General features: G+C 39.8%; 1 protein-coding gene and 1 long non-coding RNA gene across 3 annotated transcripts; both read left to right on the top strand.

Moving 5' to 3' along the window:
• The first annotated feature begins 418 nt into the window (after positions 1-418).
• Positions 419-4,654, top strand: LOC148848030 (ATP sulfurylase 1, chloroplastic-like). 2 transcript variants are annotated; one of them, XM_088948190.1, is made up of 6 exons: positions 495-1,190; positions 2,819-3,224; positions 3,349-3,609; positions 3,710-3,796; positions 3,932-4,085; positions 4,178-4,654. In XM_088948190.1, the coding sequence occupies exons 1-5, from the start codon at positions 676-678 to the stop codon at positions 4,067-4,069; spliced, it is 1,407 nt and encodes a 468-aa protein (XP_088804316.1). In that variant the 5' UTR covers positions 495-675; the 3' UTR covers positions 4,070-4,085; positions 4,178-4,654. The 2 variants fall into 2 exon arrangements, with proteins under 2 accessions (XP_088804314.1, XP_088804316.1); XM_088948188.1 differs by having other exon boundaries at positions 419-1,190; positions 3,932-4,654.
• A 2,670-nt stretch (positions 4,655-7,324) lies between these two features.
• On the top strand, positions 7,325-18,514 carry LOC148848029 (uncharacterized). The gene is made up of 2 exons (XR_016100381.1): positions 7,325-7,574; positions 18,229-18,514. It is a non-coding gene; the product is annotated as an uncharacterized LOC148848029 (long non-coding RNA).
• Positions 18,515-18,837: the final 323 nt, after the last annotated feature.

The following is an 18,837-nucleotide window of genomic DNA, read 5'->3' as shown; positions in this document are numbered from 1 at the left end:
TCGATTTCAGTCAGTGCAAGACCTGTTGGAATAGCCTTTACAACCTTGCATTAAAAACATCTCCGCACTTCTGTTCTTTATTTCATGGGGAGATAATCCCAATGCAATGCTATATAATGTGTTGGAACGGGATTCTGTTGGATGGTGAATATCATGATTTCTATGGCTTTGGCTCTTGATAATATGTCCTATTAGTGCCTCGATCCAAATGAAAGAGAAGAGAATGAACCTAGCCAATAAAGGGGCCATGTTCACTGGGGTCAACATTGGTTGCACCGGCCTTTCTCCTTTCTATTTTCCGACCAACCTAACACATGATGGTTACTGTTATCTTTTTGAATTCAAATCCAATCAATTGTTCTATCAAAAAAAAAAAAAAATCCAAACAGTTAAAGGAAATAAGGGACCATCCTAATACGTATTTGCATCGTTTCAGCCATGAACTAAAATTTTATAAAGTAACAGAAGAGAGAAGAGTGTCCAGGTTCATCCTCTCAACATTTCCATGACTTTCCGTATAAAATCCACGCAGAATCTATCGTCTCATGCATCAAGATTCTCGACACCATATTCCATAATTCCCAAAATACCCTTACCCTCGGCGTCTCCACTCTCCAGGCCTCCGACCAGCTCTCAGAAAACCAGGCAAGCCAAAAGGCTTGGTTTCCAGCTTTCATGGCGTCCATGGCCGCTCTCTTGGTCAAAGCATCAAGCCCATTTTACTCATTCCCCAAAATGCAGAATGCCCGGTTTGATATCGAGCCAAAGCTCTCAGTCTCTACTCTACATTTCCGAAAGGAAAAGAAGAATAGCCAGAAGCTTCGCATCTTCTGCGGTTTGATTGAACCAGACGGAGGAAGGCTTGTTCAACTCTTTGCTAAGGAGTCTCAGAGAAATGAGAGGAGGAAAGAAGCGCTGTCGATGCCGAGGGTTGTGCTGTCTAGTATCGATCTTCAATGGGTTCATGTTCTCAGCGAGGGGTGGGCAAGTCCACTTCGTGGATTCATGAGAGAATCCGAGTTCCTCCAAATCCTTCATTTCAATTCGCTCCGACTGGACAACGGGTCCGTCGTCAACATGTCGGTGCCCATTGTGCTGGCCATTAATGACGAACAGAAGCATCGGATCGGTGGGTCAAGCCAGGTCGCTCTCGTCGACTCAGGCAATAACCCGGTTGCAATTTTAAGCAAGTAAGGGAATTGGGTCTTTTCTACTCCGAGTCAATGATATTATTTTGCTTTGCATTAAACACTTCTACTGCAACTTGTGGAATTTTAAAGGATGTAAAACTCTGAATGCATTTGAGATTTTTGTTGAATTGTTGATGTGGGATTACTTCATTTGGGGATTTAGTTCAGTTGTTGATGCCGAGTTGCTTCATATATCTTTTTAGTTGTTGAGTATAAAATGCTGGTCTAGTTAGTAAGAACTTAAATTTATATTGGGTTTATTGAGGAAAAGGTTGGAGATTGGTTCATCCATGAGCTGATCAAATATCTGTGCAACTCCTCACTGCAACACCATATCTTTCAAGGTTTCTGTTTTGTTGGAAAATTATGAAATAAAGGCTTCCCAAGGATCTGAAAAATTAGTGCTTTACAACCGTTGTAATTGACCTGATGACTGAGATGTAACCGTTTACAACTACTGTTGCAACTCCGACTGTGATTGTTTTACCTTTTCCCTAATTTTTAGTAGACATATACCTATAGATTGATTTTTATTGTATTTTATTTCTATAGTTTATTACTAAATTAAAATTTTCATTTTATTCAATTTAAATGGGAAGAGTTGTAATGATTCTTTCAAACAACATGGCCTAGCTCCCATTACTGATGTCCCAATTGGAGGAAGAAGCTTTCCCTTGGAAGAATGACTAGATTTGGGAAGCTTTCAATCATCTAAGCTGGGTAGAAAGCTCATATAATACCAATACTTTTGGGATGGATTACGTAAACAGTCTCACGAGAGTCTACTTTCATATTTATATCAATACAAACCCAAGAAGGCTTGGCCATGTAAAATTGTCGGGCAACCAACTGCTGCACCCTGGACTAACTCACCATGGAAAACATGGTATGGGGATAATTAATTTGATATGAAAAAAATAAATTAATGTTTGTTGAAAACGTCTGACATTTCAGCATCTCTTCTTCTACAAAAGGAGCATTGCAGTATAACAAAACCTTTTCTGAATTCTGATTCATACTGCTTGAAGAGTTAATTTCTTGTTAATTAGAAGGTCAAAAAATGTTTGTCATGTAAATTTCTCAGCTTTCTAAGTATCTAAAATATAAGAGTATTATATTTGAAAATATTTGATGCTAAAAGTTATGAATAAAAGAACATAAATCTGGATTCTGCATGGAATTGGATTAGTTGTGCTTAGACGTTCCTTATCAATTTCAGATCATCATAATTGATTGGAAGGGATGGGTAGTACTTTTTCTTATGGTTTATTTATTGAAAGACCTTTTATACTTAGGTTGTCAAAATACAAAGTTTGATTTCTTTTATTTCATAATTATTGTCTTTTGTCAGAATTAACTTGTTTGTGTAGCTGGGGCCTTTCCACCATGTGTGTGACCCCTCTCTGATATCCTTGATTTTTGTTAGAATCTCTGCTCACCTGTTTACTGGTTATGGAATCCCAACATCTTCGTTGATGAAACCATATTTATGCATGAAGATAGTTTACCATGTTCAATATAGTATCCTGTAGTTCCTCTGTTGAGATTGATTAATATAAACTAATTTGACGAATAACCTGCTCATTGATTGCTCATGTTTCCTTTGTCTTCCCTTTTGATGATTCCAGTATTGAGATCTACAAGCACCCCAAAGAGGAGCGAATAGCCAGAACCTGGGGAACCACTGCCCCTGGACTACCATATGTCAATGAAACTATAACTAATGCTGGAAACTGGCTCATTGGAGGTGACTTGGAGGTTATAGAGCCAATCAAGTACAATGATGGTCTCGATAGGTTTCGCCTATCTCCGGCAGAACTCCGCAAGGAATTTATAAAACGTGATGCTGATGCAGTGTTTGCTTTCCAACTCAGAAACCCTGTACACAATGGCCATGCTCTGCTCATGACTGACACCCGCCGACGGCTTCTGGAAATGGGATACAAAAATCCTGTTCTTTTGCTACACCCATTGGGTGGGTACACAAAGGCAGATGATGTACCTCTTAGTTGGAGAATGAAGCAGCATGAGAAGGTCCTTTTTTCTCATTGACTCATCCTTACTATTTACCAGGACCTGTAGATGAGATATTCTTATATAAAAATTGACTGCCTATAAAACAAGACCATTCTCTTAACAGTGAAAAATGTTCCTTCAGGTGCTTGAAGATGGTGTTCTTGATCCAGAGACAACAGTGGTTGCAATTTTCCCATCTCCCATGCATTATGCTGGCCCAACCGAAGTGCAATGGCATGCAAAGGCCCGCATAAATGCTGGAGCCAATTTTTATATTGTGGGTCGAGATCCAGCGGGCATGGGACACCCTGTTAAGAAAAGAGACCTCTATGATGCTGATCATGGAAAGAAGGTACTGAGTATGGCTCCTGGACTTGAGCGGCTCAACATCCTTCCATTCAAGGTACACCAAAGAGCCAATTTCTTTTCAGAATTTTAATCTTTCAGCTTTGTATATCCTTAAGAAATACACCATAAGATTCATTGTTCAACTACAACTGCAGGTAGCTGCCTATGATAAAACTCAGAGGAAAATGGCTTTCTTTGATCCATCAAGGCCACAAGATTTCCTTTTCATATCTGGCACTAAGGTAACTTCTTAAGTCCTAACCCAAGGTCAGGCCAATCAGATGTACCGAGACCATTCAAATCTGTATCATTCTTTTATACAGTTGGGGTAAGTTCTCATGTGTATTTGCTGAACAAGGGCTGCTTTTGTTTTGCAGATGCGAACACTTGCAAAGAACAGAGAGAACCCACCGGATGGCTTCATGTGCCCTGGTGGATGGAAAGTCTTGGTGGAATACTATGACAGTTTGGTTTCATCTGATAATAGAAAACTCCCTCAATCTGTCCCAGCTTAACCATTTGCACTCTCATGTACTGTCATCTGTTTGCGAAAACCCTAAAACTTATTTACTTCCTGTGCAGTTTGTTCAAAGTCTCATGCTTGTAAGATTATCTCTGTTCAGATTTCACATAAAGCATCCAAGGCACTGGCACAGAGAGAGACATTACATAAAGCTAGCCTTGGTCTGTAAATAGTATGCAGTCCTTTCCACACCTTGAAGTGACACAAGTAGGCATTCTATAATATATTGCTTCTCTGCTATTTTGAAGGACAAAATCAGTAGAGTGCCTTCAAATCATTGTGGCCTGTAGATGTCAACTGTATTTTTGCCCTACAGCAAATTTTGAAGGATCTCACGTATTGCTATTTTGTTGGTCCAAACAACCTTCTTAGTCTATGAAAATAAAGAACTATAAACCTATGGGGTTGTTTGGATAAACTTTTGATTGGCATGAAATGCAAAATGCATTACCAACTTGGAAAACGAATGTAATGGAGTTCCCCCTTTCTTCAATTTATTTTTCTAAATTGGAATATACAAAATTTCACTCTGCTTTGTAAAGCATATTCTCATGGATGCATTACCAAATTTGCTTTCTGAGTTTTTTTCCTATCAAAATTTTCTGATAGAATGGTGGAACGGTGCTTGATTGTACTTAATTGACCATGGAAAACACATTGATTCCAAATAAGGAAAAAAATAGCAACCTCAGCCAGTTAGCTTTGTAGGGAAATGTCATTCCTTATAATTTCTAAGAGTAGGGTCTGCCTTTGGATTCAATTCTTGTGATATTCATATACTTAACCATGTAACTTGTTTTTCAAGTTACAGGAGGTACCTATAAAAAAGTAGTCAAATACAGGAAAATTAGGAAATGATCTGTTTTCCTATTGACCATGAAAAACACATTGTTCCAGCAACCTCATCCAGCCATTATGTTGGAAAAAATAGAGAAGTAAAACCTACAAAATGTTTAAATAGGAGACAATTCGATTCTCTTGTTGGAGCTAACTCGCCAAGCGGTAGGAGATTGTTGGTTTCAGGCTTTCAGCTGCTTCTCTCATATTCCGGTTTGTAGAATCAAGATTCAGGTGGGACTGTAAAAATGCCAACCCAAACCATGGCTTTAATTAATATTGTTAGCTAAACATGATGAAAAAAAGTACAGAAGCCATTATCCATATTCAAAACGACATTTGTTCAAGAATTTGGGGACAAAAACTGGGGTTGAGAAAACAGAAAACTTACCTCAAGGAAATGATCACATTGGGTTAACCGAAATGTAGATTTATGATCTATCGCATACTCAGATAATATAAGCTTGTAGACAAATATTCTCGTTAATTAATTGTTTATATACATGTATAAAAGGATGGAAGCTATAGTAAGAAAAGCCATAACTTAGGAATTCTGTGATTGGAGTCATTATTCTAAACCTTGGAGAAAATCAGAAAGGCATATTCACTATGGCAACAATTGTTTGTGGTGATCTACCCCAAGGCAGAAAATACTGGTTTACTATAAAAATGGGAAAGTTAAAACAGTCAGGAAGAAATTAAGGCTAGCAGTCGACAAAACTTCTGTGAAGAGGAGTAATTCCTTCATGTGAGAAGAAAAATATGGCTTCTGAAAGTGCAGAATTTTCTGGTTGATATGGAATTTCTAAAACAGAAAAAGCCCTCAAGATCAATGCCTGAGATTAGTTGCCCATCAAATTTATCTCATCCTAATCCCATGAAATTTCCTTGTTAGAGTCAATCTGTAAGTCTCTAACAAGTTCACACATCCTCACAAGCTCACATGTATCAACCCAGTATTTGTTTTATAGAATAAAAATAAAAAATAATCATAAAGTTGAAAAAAAAAAACCAACAAGAACTATATCCAGTTGAGACCTTGTAGGTTGTTGTTTTTAGTAAGGTTCCCTCTCATGCCCAAAATGCTATCTGCCAAGTCACAGAATACTATATCCAGAAACAAGATTCACTTGTACATTTTTGGGAGAAACAATACTTTGCATTTGGCAAATATTTATCACATTTAAACCTCTTATTCTGTATGCATAGCTGATAGCCCAATTATGGTTCAAAATATCAGCAACACAAAGTGTATCACTAAGGTAAGAAATGGATACGTGTCATGATACACTTGGAATGCACATGAATAGAGTGGAAAGATCTGTATATGCCCAGAACCCACAAATCTATAAATAACATAAATATAAGGCTGAAGTAAATATGAATAAGGTGAAAAAAAGTTTCATCAATCAGAGGCCCTTTCAAGAGTAGGGGTGACATCAAGGGGTGATTGGCGAGAGTAGGGCGATGCTACACTAGTTAACCTTGAAATAGATTCTCATGTGGTTGTTTAAACTTTTCTAAATCCCTTAACAATCCTTTTTCCAATGATTTTTTAGAGGTTTTTTTTTCCAATTTTCATTTGTTATTGGTTTTAGTTGATATTAATTGCACATTGTGTTTGCTGCAATTCTAGGTTTTCATAGAAGTTTTTCTTTCTTTTTTTTTGCAATTTCTATTTTATAGAAATTTTTTAAGAGGGTATTTTGGTAAATTAACTTCTTCTGTTACTCAACTTAACAGAGAGGGGGTCTGTCAAAATCTCAAAATTCAAGGGATCTTTGTCGCAAATGAAAGTTAAGGGGGCTAATTCCCAGTACCACTCCCAAAGTATGATATACCCAAAAAAAATTTTTTTTGGTTGATATGAAATGGGTTCATGTTGGGCCCGAGGCCCAACAGATCCAATCCCACAATATATTGTGATATCAATTTTTGTTTGTATGCACATAGTTATAAACCGGGATCACCTATTTATACAAACTTGTATGAACTGAATTTACAGACTTCAGAACCGTTTCTTGCTCTAATGGTTTGGTTTGGTCCTTCAACCTTGACTTGTGCTGGGTACTCATTGAGCTTTTATATGAAGATCTGTACAACCCGAAGCTAGTTTAGCAGTATCATGTCTTTCTGTGCATTTTTCTGTGTCTTTTCATATGAGAATAAAATGTGAAAGACGCGAAAAACTTTAGTAGATGCCAAAATGGGCTTTTCAGGTCTTTTTGGTGCTCCGACTTTTGATGATTGGATCTTCTGTGAACCAAGCTGGAATAGAACGAAAATCAGTCTGCCCAACTTATAAACAGTTGAAAGACCCTACAGAAAGATGCGCCAAACAAACCCTTAATTTCCTTTCACAGTTTCACTGCCAATATAATATCAAAAAACATACTTGGCGGTAGCGACTGGAGGTCAACGTACCAAGACTCTCAAGTCATCCAAATTGGCTCAGGAGCGCGCGATGGACAGCCACAGAACAGTTATTAGAGGAATCCGGCCAGTGAGAGAGATTTCCAGTCTTGCAAATGATTTCCACTTCTTATTGATGGAATTGCCAGAGGGAAATAGTTGTAGTAGAGTCAGTGGGTGAGACTCTGTGTGCCGGAGCAGCAGCAAGCTAGCAACTAGCCTCCGGTAGAAGAATGTGGTGGTTACTGGTAAGTGAAAACTTTCACCGGAGCTTAGTCCGTCGTCTGTTTCTCTACTATTTCCTTTACTCGTGTACTTTTTCCGACAACTCTTTTATAAAGTATCAACTACCATACGGCGTATATACGGGATATGCTTTAATTTTCAGTTTTCATATGTATATTTCCTCTTTGACATGAAAAAGGAAGCTCCCTGGCCTAATTATAAAGGGCATTTCCTTTTAAATATCATATATAGTGCTTAATTTGCAATTCAGTTTGATAAAAACCTGTTTTGAAATTGGGAGAATTTCCCTGAAGAACCAAAAGGAGAATTTGGCTCTGGATCTGTTCATGGTTTTTGTTTGTTTCAAGGAATTGGGTGATTATGGTTTTAAGTATTTGAACATGTTATTTTCGGTTCTCTTTCCAGTAAGATAAGATTGTACCATGATTTAGTCATCAATGGATTATTTTGATTACTTGGATGAAGATAAATATGGTTCTATTTGCAGTTCCATTCCTAATAACTTCATGTGTAGGATCGCCTGAGATTCTCAAACATTTGAGAGTACATCTATATATGAAAAGGTAGTGTCAAATATTCTATGGATGAGATCAGTGAAGGATGCAATCCAAACACCAAAATCCAAATCCGTTTGCTGACCCCCTTTTGGGTATTATTTACACCATTTTTTTTAACAAGACGAACGAAGGCTGAAAGAACAACGCAACCCTGATCTACAAACCTTTCTACCCTGCTGTGCATTCCAATATTTCTTTTAGGCTTCCTTTTCATGAGAAGCATCATCTCGGGTATTGTAGAACAGTTTAGCAACTGGGATGCATTTGACGGCCCAATCAATCGGCCAGGACAAAGCTGCAAGTCCGATGCATAAAACCCATTGCTCCAAATTCAATCTCTTAGTGTTGGCGAAGCTATTCAGGAACTCCACCATCACCACTTGAAGAACAACAGTTATCATCACAATGCCAAGGAAAAACTGGTTCTCTTCGTGTATCCCTCCGAGTACGTTCTTCTTCTCTAGCTTCCTTGTATTGAAAAGATTAAAGATTTGGCAGAGGACAAAAGTATTGAACATCAGGGTGTCGTTGATCTCCTCACTCACCTCAAAGATAGAGCTTCCACTGAAATGTAGCACCATCAAGACTGCCACCTGATACAGAGCCTGACCAATGAGGTTCCTATACATGAAGCCATTGTTAAGATCAGACTTGCTTCGACCTACTGGAGGCTTTTCCATGAGCTCCTCGGTAGGCTGCTCTGCAGCTAGTGCCAAGGCACCGAATACATCCATGATCAGGTTCACCCACAGTAGCTGGATTGCCGTTAAAGGGACTCTGCTAGAAGAAACAGCTGCAATGAAGTTGATCACTAGGGTAGCAACATTCACTGTGAGCTGGAACTGGATGAACTTTTGAATGTTGCTGTAAATGCACCTTCCCCACTTCAAAACAGTTATTACGGAATCGAAGTTACCTTCTGCAATGATGATGTCTGATGTTTCCATTTCCATTTGAGTGTATTGGGTCCTCATATATATCCCAATATCAGCTTCTTTGATTGCTCGCATATCATTTCTATCGTCCCCAATGACCACCACGACTTGGTTTTTTCGCTTTAGGCACTGTACAATCATGTATTTGTCAGAGGAGCAGCACCTTGCCATTACCTTGATTTTATCAGCCTTCTCCATCATTTCTTTATTTGAATATTTTAGGAAGTCTTCTCCTTCCACCACTGTTTCTTCAATCTTCAAGTCCTCATCAGGTCCAAGTAACCCAAAATCAATAGCTATAGATCTTGCCTGGAGAACATCGTCTCTTGTGAGCATTTTGATCTTAACTCCAGCACGTTCACAGGCCTTCACTATCTGTACTGGATCCTTCAGACCCAGAAGGCCTAACAAAGTCAGGGAATTTTCTTCGATCTCTGGACGTTCCACTCCTTCGTCACTGTGTTCTAAATCTGATGATGAGATTTGTTTGTGGGCCAAAGCGATGCATGTGAGGCTTTTCTCTTTCATACCCTTGATTATTTTCTCCAACTTATTCCTTCTGCCTTCGTCCATGGTTTTTATGGTTCCATTACTCTCGTAATAACTCGTACACATTGTCATTATCATCTCGGCATCTCCCATCCAGTGTACATAAATCATTTGATCATTGTTCTTGATGGGTTTTATTCTGCATTTCTTCATCAATTTTGAATCCAAGGCTTGAACAGGGAGGACCTTGTAACTCTGGTTAACCTCTTTCTGATCCATACCCAACTTCGACACAGCCCAAGCCAGAAGAGCTTTTTTAGTCGGGCTGCCGTCGGGCAAGTTACCCGAAGAATGGCTGTGGTTATCACTGGTTGAGCAACTACAAACTCCTTGTTGTAGTAACTCGAAAATATCTGGAGCCATTCCCTGTCCCAACAAGGTCTCGTCCTTCATTGGTTCTTCCCCGAGCCAAAACTCACTGACCACTGAGTTCAAAGTCAGCACACAGATGGTGGCTGAACCCATGGTCTCAGTAGCAGAAAGTCTCTGAACCATTATTGGTAGAGCCATGATTTTCTTCATGGAACAAGCTAGAGCGTTTGTGGCCACCAGTGGCAAGCCTTCCGGAATTGCCACCACCACTATAGCGACTGCAGCGTTTACAGACACAAACCCCCGCACACCTGACAAGGCATTCACTAGATTGTTCATTTTGGTGTCGCATCCGTCTAATTCATGGTGGTTCTTGATGAAGTCATGCACCCCCATTCCCACGAGAGCAAGGAAAGGAAATAGCAGAAGAACCTTGCACAAGAAAGAAGCTAGTTCGTCGAGCTGAGCTTGTAATGGGGTTCGCTGATCTGGGTGATGGCCGATAGAGCTCATCATCTGTCCCCACTCCGTGTTGATGCCAACGGAGGTGACGAGCATGTTACCGTGGCCGGCCACTACCTTAGCACCTGACAGGAGGAATGGATTGCTATTGGCATCGACATCCACAAACTTGCTTTCCCCAGTCATGCTCCATTCGTCGACCCGTAATAACTGGCCATCCAAGAGCAAACCATCAGCAGGGATTTGATCTCCAAAGTTTAGACGTATGATATCTCCAACAACGATGTCGAAAATGGAGATATTTTGAGGTTGCCCACCTCTGACGACCTCAATCTGTATATTTCTGTTGATGCTCGATGACTTCTGAACATGTCTTGATAGTCTGAATTTGCTCGCTGAGGACGCAGCAACAACTAGAAAGACGGCAAACAGTAAGCTCCCACCATCGCACCACCCCTCTTTCCACCCATGTGCCTTGATTCCGAAGAAAAGAGATAGGATAGCAGAGCTCAGAAGAACGAGAATGGTGTAATCTTTGAAAGCTTGGCGCACAAAATGGAAGAAACCTTTTTGATTTTGGGGTGGTTGGTACCTGTTGGAGCCAAACACGTTAAGGCGGCTATCAACATTGCCGGAGGTACCCGGGATTCCTTGAACAAGATCGGTGTCAAGAACCTTAGCAACTCCTTGGATACCGCCATACTGTTTTAATTGTTCCAAGTTCCTCTCTTTGACCATTTTGGCCAGGGCTGTTTTGTTAACGTCGGTGGTTTCAATAGGAATGATGATCCGAGACTGCAAGCGTAACATGGGGAAGAGCCGATATATTCTCGTGACGACACCTGAAGAAAGAGAAGAAGATTTTGTTGAGACAGCAAAGCTCAATCGGTTATGGGGTGATTCACTTGGGTCGGTAGACATTTGGACACCCAGCGACCTGACCTCAACTCAAGATTTCAAGAAGGAATCAAGGAATAACCGGAGTCCGGCGAAGAAAGGGAACCATGGAGAGAATATACTATAGTTCTTTAGAGGGCGGAAGGAACCGTAAAGGAATATAGTTTTTTATAATAGTGGCTGGCGCGACGCGGGAGAAACTTCGCTTTAGTGGACTGCTTCTTCGAAGTTTCGAAGGAACGCAGAAAGCGTAGTCAAAGTGTGACGTCATCTGGACGACCAAAAATTGGTACATCCTATTGCCTGAGATAAGAAGCAATTAGCTCAACAGCCTTGTGCAACCCTGCAGCTCCCTGTATCTCAACAACTCTGTCATCCTCTAGTGCAAAAATTGGTAGATCTTATTTCAAATCCTTGCATGGTAACTCCACTCAACATGTATCTTATCCTCTCATGCATCTATATAGGCACAGATTCCTGTAGTTTTTAGGCGTCTTTAGCTAGATGTGATTAGTAGATTAGGTTCCTACTACAAGTGAGTCTCCTATTCCTAAAATTCAGGTATAGATTCTATATATATATATATATGATTGTACCTTGCATAATAAGACATATAATTATGTACAATGCTTTTCACATGGTATCAGAGCCTCTTGGGAATTCGTCCTTGGCGTGCTGTGGAATCAAGCCGGTTCTAGATACCTTTGCAGGGTCTGAACCCACTGGAGACCCGCTTCCCACGATTATCTCCATTGGGTTTGATGGTTGATAATGATAGTAACAGCAAATACTGTAAAAAAAAATAAGATAGAAAAAACAGAGTAGAACTTGGTTGAACGAGAGAAAGGTTTTGTAGTATTCTGATTTTTCTCTCTGATGTATCGAACCAGTACAGAGGTCTATTTATACTAGATGAAGTCGGTTGAAGGTGAATTGACTTACATTGGACTTGGGCTGACATTAATTACCTTGGGAGAAGAATCGATAGACCTTGGGAATTAACTAGATTTGGAAGATGCAATGAGTTACATTGGAATGAAACAAAACATTGAAAATAGATTATCTTTACTGATCTTCGAGAGAGTTCATTTAACGACTTCTGAAAAATGTGTACCAACATTTAATACTCCTCCTTGGTGCACATTTCAGCAACTCCAATCATGTCTCGTAACAATTCAAACTTGCCTTTTGGTAGAGCCTTTGTGAATATGTCAGCTAACTGTTCTTCAGTTTCGCAATGTTTGAGCTCTATTTCTTTGTTTCCTTCTGCTTCTCTGATAAAGTGATACTTGATGCCAATATGTTTGGTTCTGCTATGAAATATGGGATTCTTTGCCATTGCAATAGCAGATTTGCTATCGCAATAGATTTCAGTAGCACCATCTTGTGGTTCTCCCATGTCATCAAATATTCTTTTGAGCCATATAGCTTGGCTCGTTGTTATTGCTGCTGCAATATATTCTGCTTCAACTGATGATTGAGCAACAGTTGCTTGCTTCTTTAAAGCCCAAGAAAATATCCCTGATCCAAGTGTGAAAGCATAACCAGATGTGCTTTTCATGTCATCAACCGAACCTGCCCAGTCACTGTCGATGTAGCCAATGAGCTTAGAGTCATGTGTGACTCTGTACCAAATTCCATAGCTCTTTGTACCTTGCAAATACCTTAGTATTCTTTTAGCTGCTCCATGGTGGACTTGACTTGGATTCTGCATGAATCTTGATAGTAGACTAACTGCATACATGATGTCTGGTCTTGTAGCAGTTAAATAGAGAAGACTTCCAATCATATTTCGAAATTGTGATTCATTTGCCTTAGGTGAGCCATCTTCCTTTTTGTATGCTTTAGTGTTGTCTAATGGAGTGGAGACTGTTTTGCACCCCTCCATTTTGAATTTCTTCAAAAGAGTTTCTGTATACTTCTTTTGTGAGATGAATGTCCATTCTTCTTCTTGAGATATTTCAATTCCAAGAAAGTAGTGCATTAGGCCTAAATCAGTCATATCAAAAGTCTTCATCATGTCTTCTTTAAACTCCTTGACCATCTTCTCATTATTTCCAGTATAAATGAGATCATCAACATATAAAGAAGCAATGAGAGTGTCATTTGTACCTTGAGTCTTGATGTAGAGTGTTGGCTCACTATAGCTCCTCCTGAATCCTTGCTCCAAGAAGTAATTGTCGATTCTGCTGTACCAAGCTCGCGGAGCTTGTTTTAAGCCATATAATGCATTCTTTAATCTGAGAACTTTGTCTTCTTGTCCTTGCACCACGAACCCTTGAGGTTGCTCCACATAGATTTCCTCCTTAAGATAGCCATTGAGGAATGCAGATTTCACATCAAGTTGAAAAGTTTTCCATTTCTTCTGTGCAGCAAGTGCTATCAACGCCCTGATTGTGTCAAGGCGAGCAACTAGAGCAAATGTCTCATTGTAGTCGATACCGTATTGTTTTGAGTATCCTTTGACAACTAGCCTTGCTTTAAGCTTCTGAATTGAGCCATTGAGTTAAGCTTTGTCTTATAGACCCACTTAACTCCAATAGTGTCTTTGTCTTGTGGACGATCCACAAGTTCTCAAGTCTCATTTTTTTCAATCATTTTTATCTCTTCATTCATAGCTTTTCCCCATTTTTCTTCCTTAAAAGCTTCTTCAAAGCTTTCTGGTTCTATGATCATCAAGTTGCATGTCTCATATATTTCTGTTAAGGATTTAGTTCGCCTTGGTGGTGAGTCCGGAGTATACTGTGAAGCTTGTTCCGGTTCTGATTGTGTTGGCGAACTGATTTGATCACGATCTTCTTCAATTCTTTGACTTGGTAATAGAGGCAAGTTGATAGTCTTTCTTTCAACTTCTTTTGTCTCCCAATTGTATGCAGCATCTCCGTCAAAGCTTATGTCTCGATTGATTATGAGTTTTTCTTTCCTTAAGCTATAGACTCGATAGCCTTTTGATCGAGTGCTATATCCTAAGAAAATTCCTTTCTCAGTCTTCTCATCCAGTTTGCCTCTTTTCTCTTGTGGGACATGTGTGTAGCATATGCATCCGAAAACTCTGAGATGCTTTGCTGATGGTTTTTGCCCACTCCAAGTTTCAATTGGTGTCCTATCTTGCACAACTTTAGTAGGACATCTGTTGAGTAGATAGACAGCAGTGCTTACTGCCTCTGCCCAGAAAATTTGGGAAGACCTTTTTCCATGAGCATGGCTCTTGCAGTCTCCATAACAGTTCTGTTTTTTCTTTCGGATACTCCATTCTGTTTGTGGAGTGTACCCGACTGTAAGTTGATGCTCCATGCCTTCATATTCACAGAACTTGCTGAATTCATTAGAGGTATATTCTTTGCCTCTGTCACTTCTTATGGTCTTGATGTTGTGACCACTTTGCTTCTCAACACGGGCTTTGAATTTTTTAAAAATATTGAAAACCTGTGATTTTTCTCGCAAGAAATAAACCCATGTCATTCTAGTATAATCATCAATGAAGATGATGAAATAACTGTTTTGATTATTTGATGGAGTATGCATTGGACCACAAACATCTGTATGAATTAACTCCAATGGTGCTTTGGCTCTCCAAGCTTTGCCGGATGAGAAGGGTTGTCGATGTTGTTTTCCGAGCATACACCCTTCACAGACATTGTTGAACTCCTTGATGGCTGGTAGGTCACGCATCATGTTCTTCTGCTGAAGAATCCTTAATCCATGGAAATTATAGTGTCCGAATCTTCTATGCCATAGCCACGACTCGTCCACTTGTGCTTGCATTGCGATATAACTTGCATCTTTCCATTGAATGGGAAAGCACCTGTTTTCTGTCATTTTTGTTTTTGCAATTTCAAGGGATTTGTCTTGCTTATCATAGATTGTGCAAGAGTTTCCCTCAAAACGTAGAGAGTAGCCTCTTTCTATCATTTGGCCCACACTAAGTAGATTTTGATCAATGTTAAGGACCAAAAGTACATCATTTATGTATTTCTTGCCTTGTTTGGTGTCAACAACAATGGTGCCTTTGCCAGTTGCTTCCATGAAGTCGCCATTACCAATTTTGACTTTTGTCTTGATTTTATCAAGGTTATGGAAGATGCTTTCATTTTTAGTCATGTGATTACTACACCCACTGTCAAGATACCAAGTATCCTTTTTTTCTTCTATTGCAGAATGACAAGCATAAAAGAGATTATTTTCCTCATCTTTCTTTTCTGAAAAATTAGCTTGATGGGTTTTCTTGAATCTACAAACTTTTTCAACATGGCCAAATTTTTTACAGTTTTGGCACTGTGGTTTTCCTTTAAACCAGCAATCTTTCTCCAAATACCACATGAAGAAAACTTGTCAATATTTTCTTTTGGTTTTCCTTGTGACTTTCTTCCATCAACTTTTGGTTTATGAGACCGCAGATTAACTTTAGACTGAAAGGCAGATTCAACCAAATTTTCATTCTGCCTGTCACGCCTATTTTCATATGTCTTGAGAGAGCCCATCAATTCTGTTGGTGATAGTGTTTCTAGATCCTTTGTTTCTTCTATCACCGAAATTATTTGATCATATCTCTCTGTGCAAGAGATTAGAATTTTTTCGACTATTTTCTTGTCAGAAATAGTCTCCCCATAGGCTCTCATTTGATTTACTATTCCTTTTTATTCTAGAATAGTAATCTTTTGCAGTCTCATTATCCTTCATCTTAAGATTTTCAAAATCCCTTCTAAACTTCTGCAATTTAATAGTGCATACCTTGACAGATCCTTGGAACTCCTCTTGCAGTGTATCCCATGCTTCTTCTGCAGTTGATGCGCCCATGATTCGAGGAAATATCTCCTCAGCCATTGCTTGCTGTAAGCAGAATAGTGCTTGACAATCCTTTTGTTGATTTTCTTCATAGATCTTCTTTTGACTTGCTGAAAGAGGAGAGGTGTCTTCAGCAATGCAGAATCCTTCCTCAACGATTCTCCATAAACTTTGTGACCAAAAATAGGTCTTCATTTTGATAGACCAGAAGTCATTGTTTTCTCCATTGAAGATTGGAAGAGAAAGGGTGGAACGATTGGCTTCTACACACATTGTTTAGAAGAACTCACGCCCAAGAGATTTGATCGGACGTGCTCTGATACCACTGATGGTTGATAATGATAGTAACAACAAATACTGTAAAAAAATAAGATAGAAAAAAACAGAGTAAAACATGGTTGAACGAGAGAAAGGTTTTGTAGTATTCTGATTTTTTTCTCTGATGTATCGAACCAGTACAGAGGTCTATTTATACTAGATGAAGTCGGTTGAAGGTGAACCGACTTACATTGAACTTGGGCTGACATTAATTACCTTGGGAGAAGAATCGACAGACCTTGGGAATTAACTAGATTTGGAAGATGCAACGAGTTACATTGGAATGAAACAAAAACATTGAAAATAGATTATCTTTACGGATCTTCGAGAGAGTTCATTTAACGACTTCTGAAAAATGTGTACCAACATTTAATAGGGTTCATCCCTATCTGTATGTCAGCGAAGATAGCGTACTTTTTTGTTATGGCGAAGTCGTGAAGGAACGATGGACGGGTCATGGGGAAGATGGGTACGTCCGACTGTTTCACCCCATTCACATCGAAGTAGAAGTAGGTGAGAAATGATGGCACAGGGCCGTACCGGAATGCGAAGGCCTCGCCGGTGTCGGCATCTATCTTCGGGTGGGCCGTCATGCTCATGGAAAGTTTGTCGTCGGAGTCCCAACTTTCAATAGTCTGGATGTCTCCTTCTGGAGTCGATCGAACTTGGTAGGGAATATCTGACTCGCCCAGAATGAAGAGTCGGTTTCCAAAGAAGGCAAGGCTCGTGTTGGAAAGACCGATGCCGTTAATGGGGTTATACTGCCATGTAAGGATTCTTCTGGATGAAACTGCTCCCCGGGCGACAGTTGTTGTGAGGCCATGAAAGCTTGAGAAAACGTTAGGAAGCACGGGATGCCCGAGCTGTCTCTCAACATTGCACTTGTAAGTCTTGACGTAACGGCTGCAGAAGGTGGCATGGCTGCGCAATTCTCTGCAACTCTCCCTTGCGCTCGCTCTCTTTCTTGAATCCATCAAAGAATTGGTTTGCTGCTCAACACATGAAATCCCTCTCAAAATGGCTCAGGAAATATGGGCTTTGATACGATGACCCGATGCCGAGGAATTCAGTATCCATGGAGATAAAGGGGTACTGATCGATTACACCCTGGATCAACTTGAATTCGGCTTCGAAGGTTGGAATTATGAGGGTTTGTTGACGATTCAGAGGATAATCAAAGACTGTCGTGTCTCTTACTGTTTCTTCTCGATATTATTGCTGACAAGTCTTGTTGATCGGTTACCATGGCTGCCAACAACGGAAGGAACGGTGAGAGCTCAAGTAAGTAAGAATGGTGGGGAGACAGACCCCGTGGTATGTCAACCGAGCATGGATCAGGTCGAGGAAAAGGGGGTGGACCCTATGGCGGACGTGACTGAGGTTCAGCAAAAACTCATGCTGCTCAATCATCGGCAGGGCGTGAGGTGGCTGCTAATGCATCCGTAACTGACGGAGACAGGACCAGACTAAACGGGCTTAATGACGAGCAATGGCAGACTCTTGTAAGCATGCTTGATGCTTACAAAACCCAGACTAATGGAAAACTCTCTAGAAAGAAAAATTCTACTGATTGGATAATTGATTCCGGGGCATCACACCATATGACTAGAGAAATTGATTTATTGATGGATGTATGGAATATTACACCGTGTCCGGTGGGACTCCCCAATGGGAAGCAAACCACTGCAGTGAAGGAAGGGATTTTACATTTGGGTGGAAATATTTATTTACATCATGTTCTTTTTGTACTAAGAATGAACTGCACTCATATTTCCATAGAAAAATTATTGCAAAAGATAAATTGTACTGTCACTTTTACTGACAAGCTATGTGTGATACAGGACCAAACCTCGAGGATTCTGATTGGAGTAGGTGAGCAGTGTGATGGGGTTTATCATTTTAGAGGAGCAGCACCGGTTTGGGCGAATAAAACAAGAGGTATGGATGAATGGGAGTTATGGCATCGCAGATTAGGGCATCCGTCTAAACAGATATTATCTTTTCTTCCTAAAGTAGATAAATTAAATAGTAGAACTAAAGGAGATAAGCCATGTGATGTTTGTTACAGAGCAAAACAAACACGGGAAATTTTTCCTGAAAGTAAACATAAAGCTGATGATTGTTTCTCTCTAATAAAGTACTTGCCTCTTGTGGTGCAGTTTACTTTCTAACCATTGTTGATGATTATTCTCGTGTTGTGTGGGTTTACTTGTTACTGGAAAAAAGTGAAGTAACACATATTATTGAGAATTTTTGTGCCATGGTAGAACGTCAGTTTGGCAAGCAAGTCAGGACTGTTCGAAGTGATAATGGAATAGAATTTAAAATCTTGAAATCATACTTTGAGACTCATGGCATTCTGCATCAAACTTTGTGTATTGGGACACCACAACAAAACGGTCGGGTGGAGAGAAAACACAAGCATATCTTGAATGTTGCGAGAGCATTGA

This window comes from Nelumbo lutea, chromosome 6 (genome assembly GCF_056320005.1).
Source record: "Nelumbo lutea isolate HS-2025 chromosome 6, American lotus-T2T, whole genome shotgun sequence".
NCBI classification, from domain to species: Eukaryota; Viridiplantae; Streptophyta; class Magnoliopsida; order Proteales; family Nelumbonaceae; genus Nelumbo; species Nelumbo lutea.
This window is presented reverse-complemented; position numbering and strand designations above follow the sequence as displayed.

Bases quoted from the DNA above. Each gene is read 5' to 3' on its own strand.
- LOC148848030 (XM_088948188.1), top strand. From the start codon at position 676: ATGGCGTCCATGGCCGCTCTCTTGGTCAAAGCATCAAGCCCATTTTAC. The intron at 3,225-3,348 runs GTCCTTTTTTCT...ATGTTCCTTCAG, and splicing joins GAATGAAGCAGCATGAGAAG to GTGCTTGAAGATGGTGTTCT. The intron at 3,610-3,709 runs GTACACCAAAGA...CTACAACTGCAG, and splicing joins TCAACATCCTTCCATTCAAG to GTAGCTGCCTATGATAAAAC.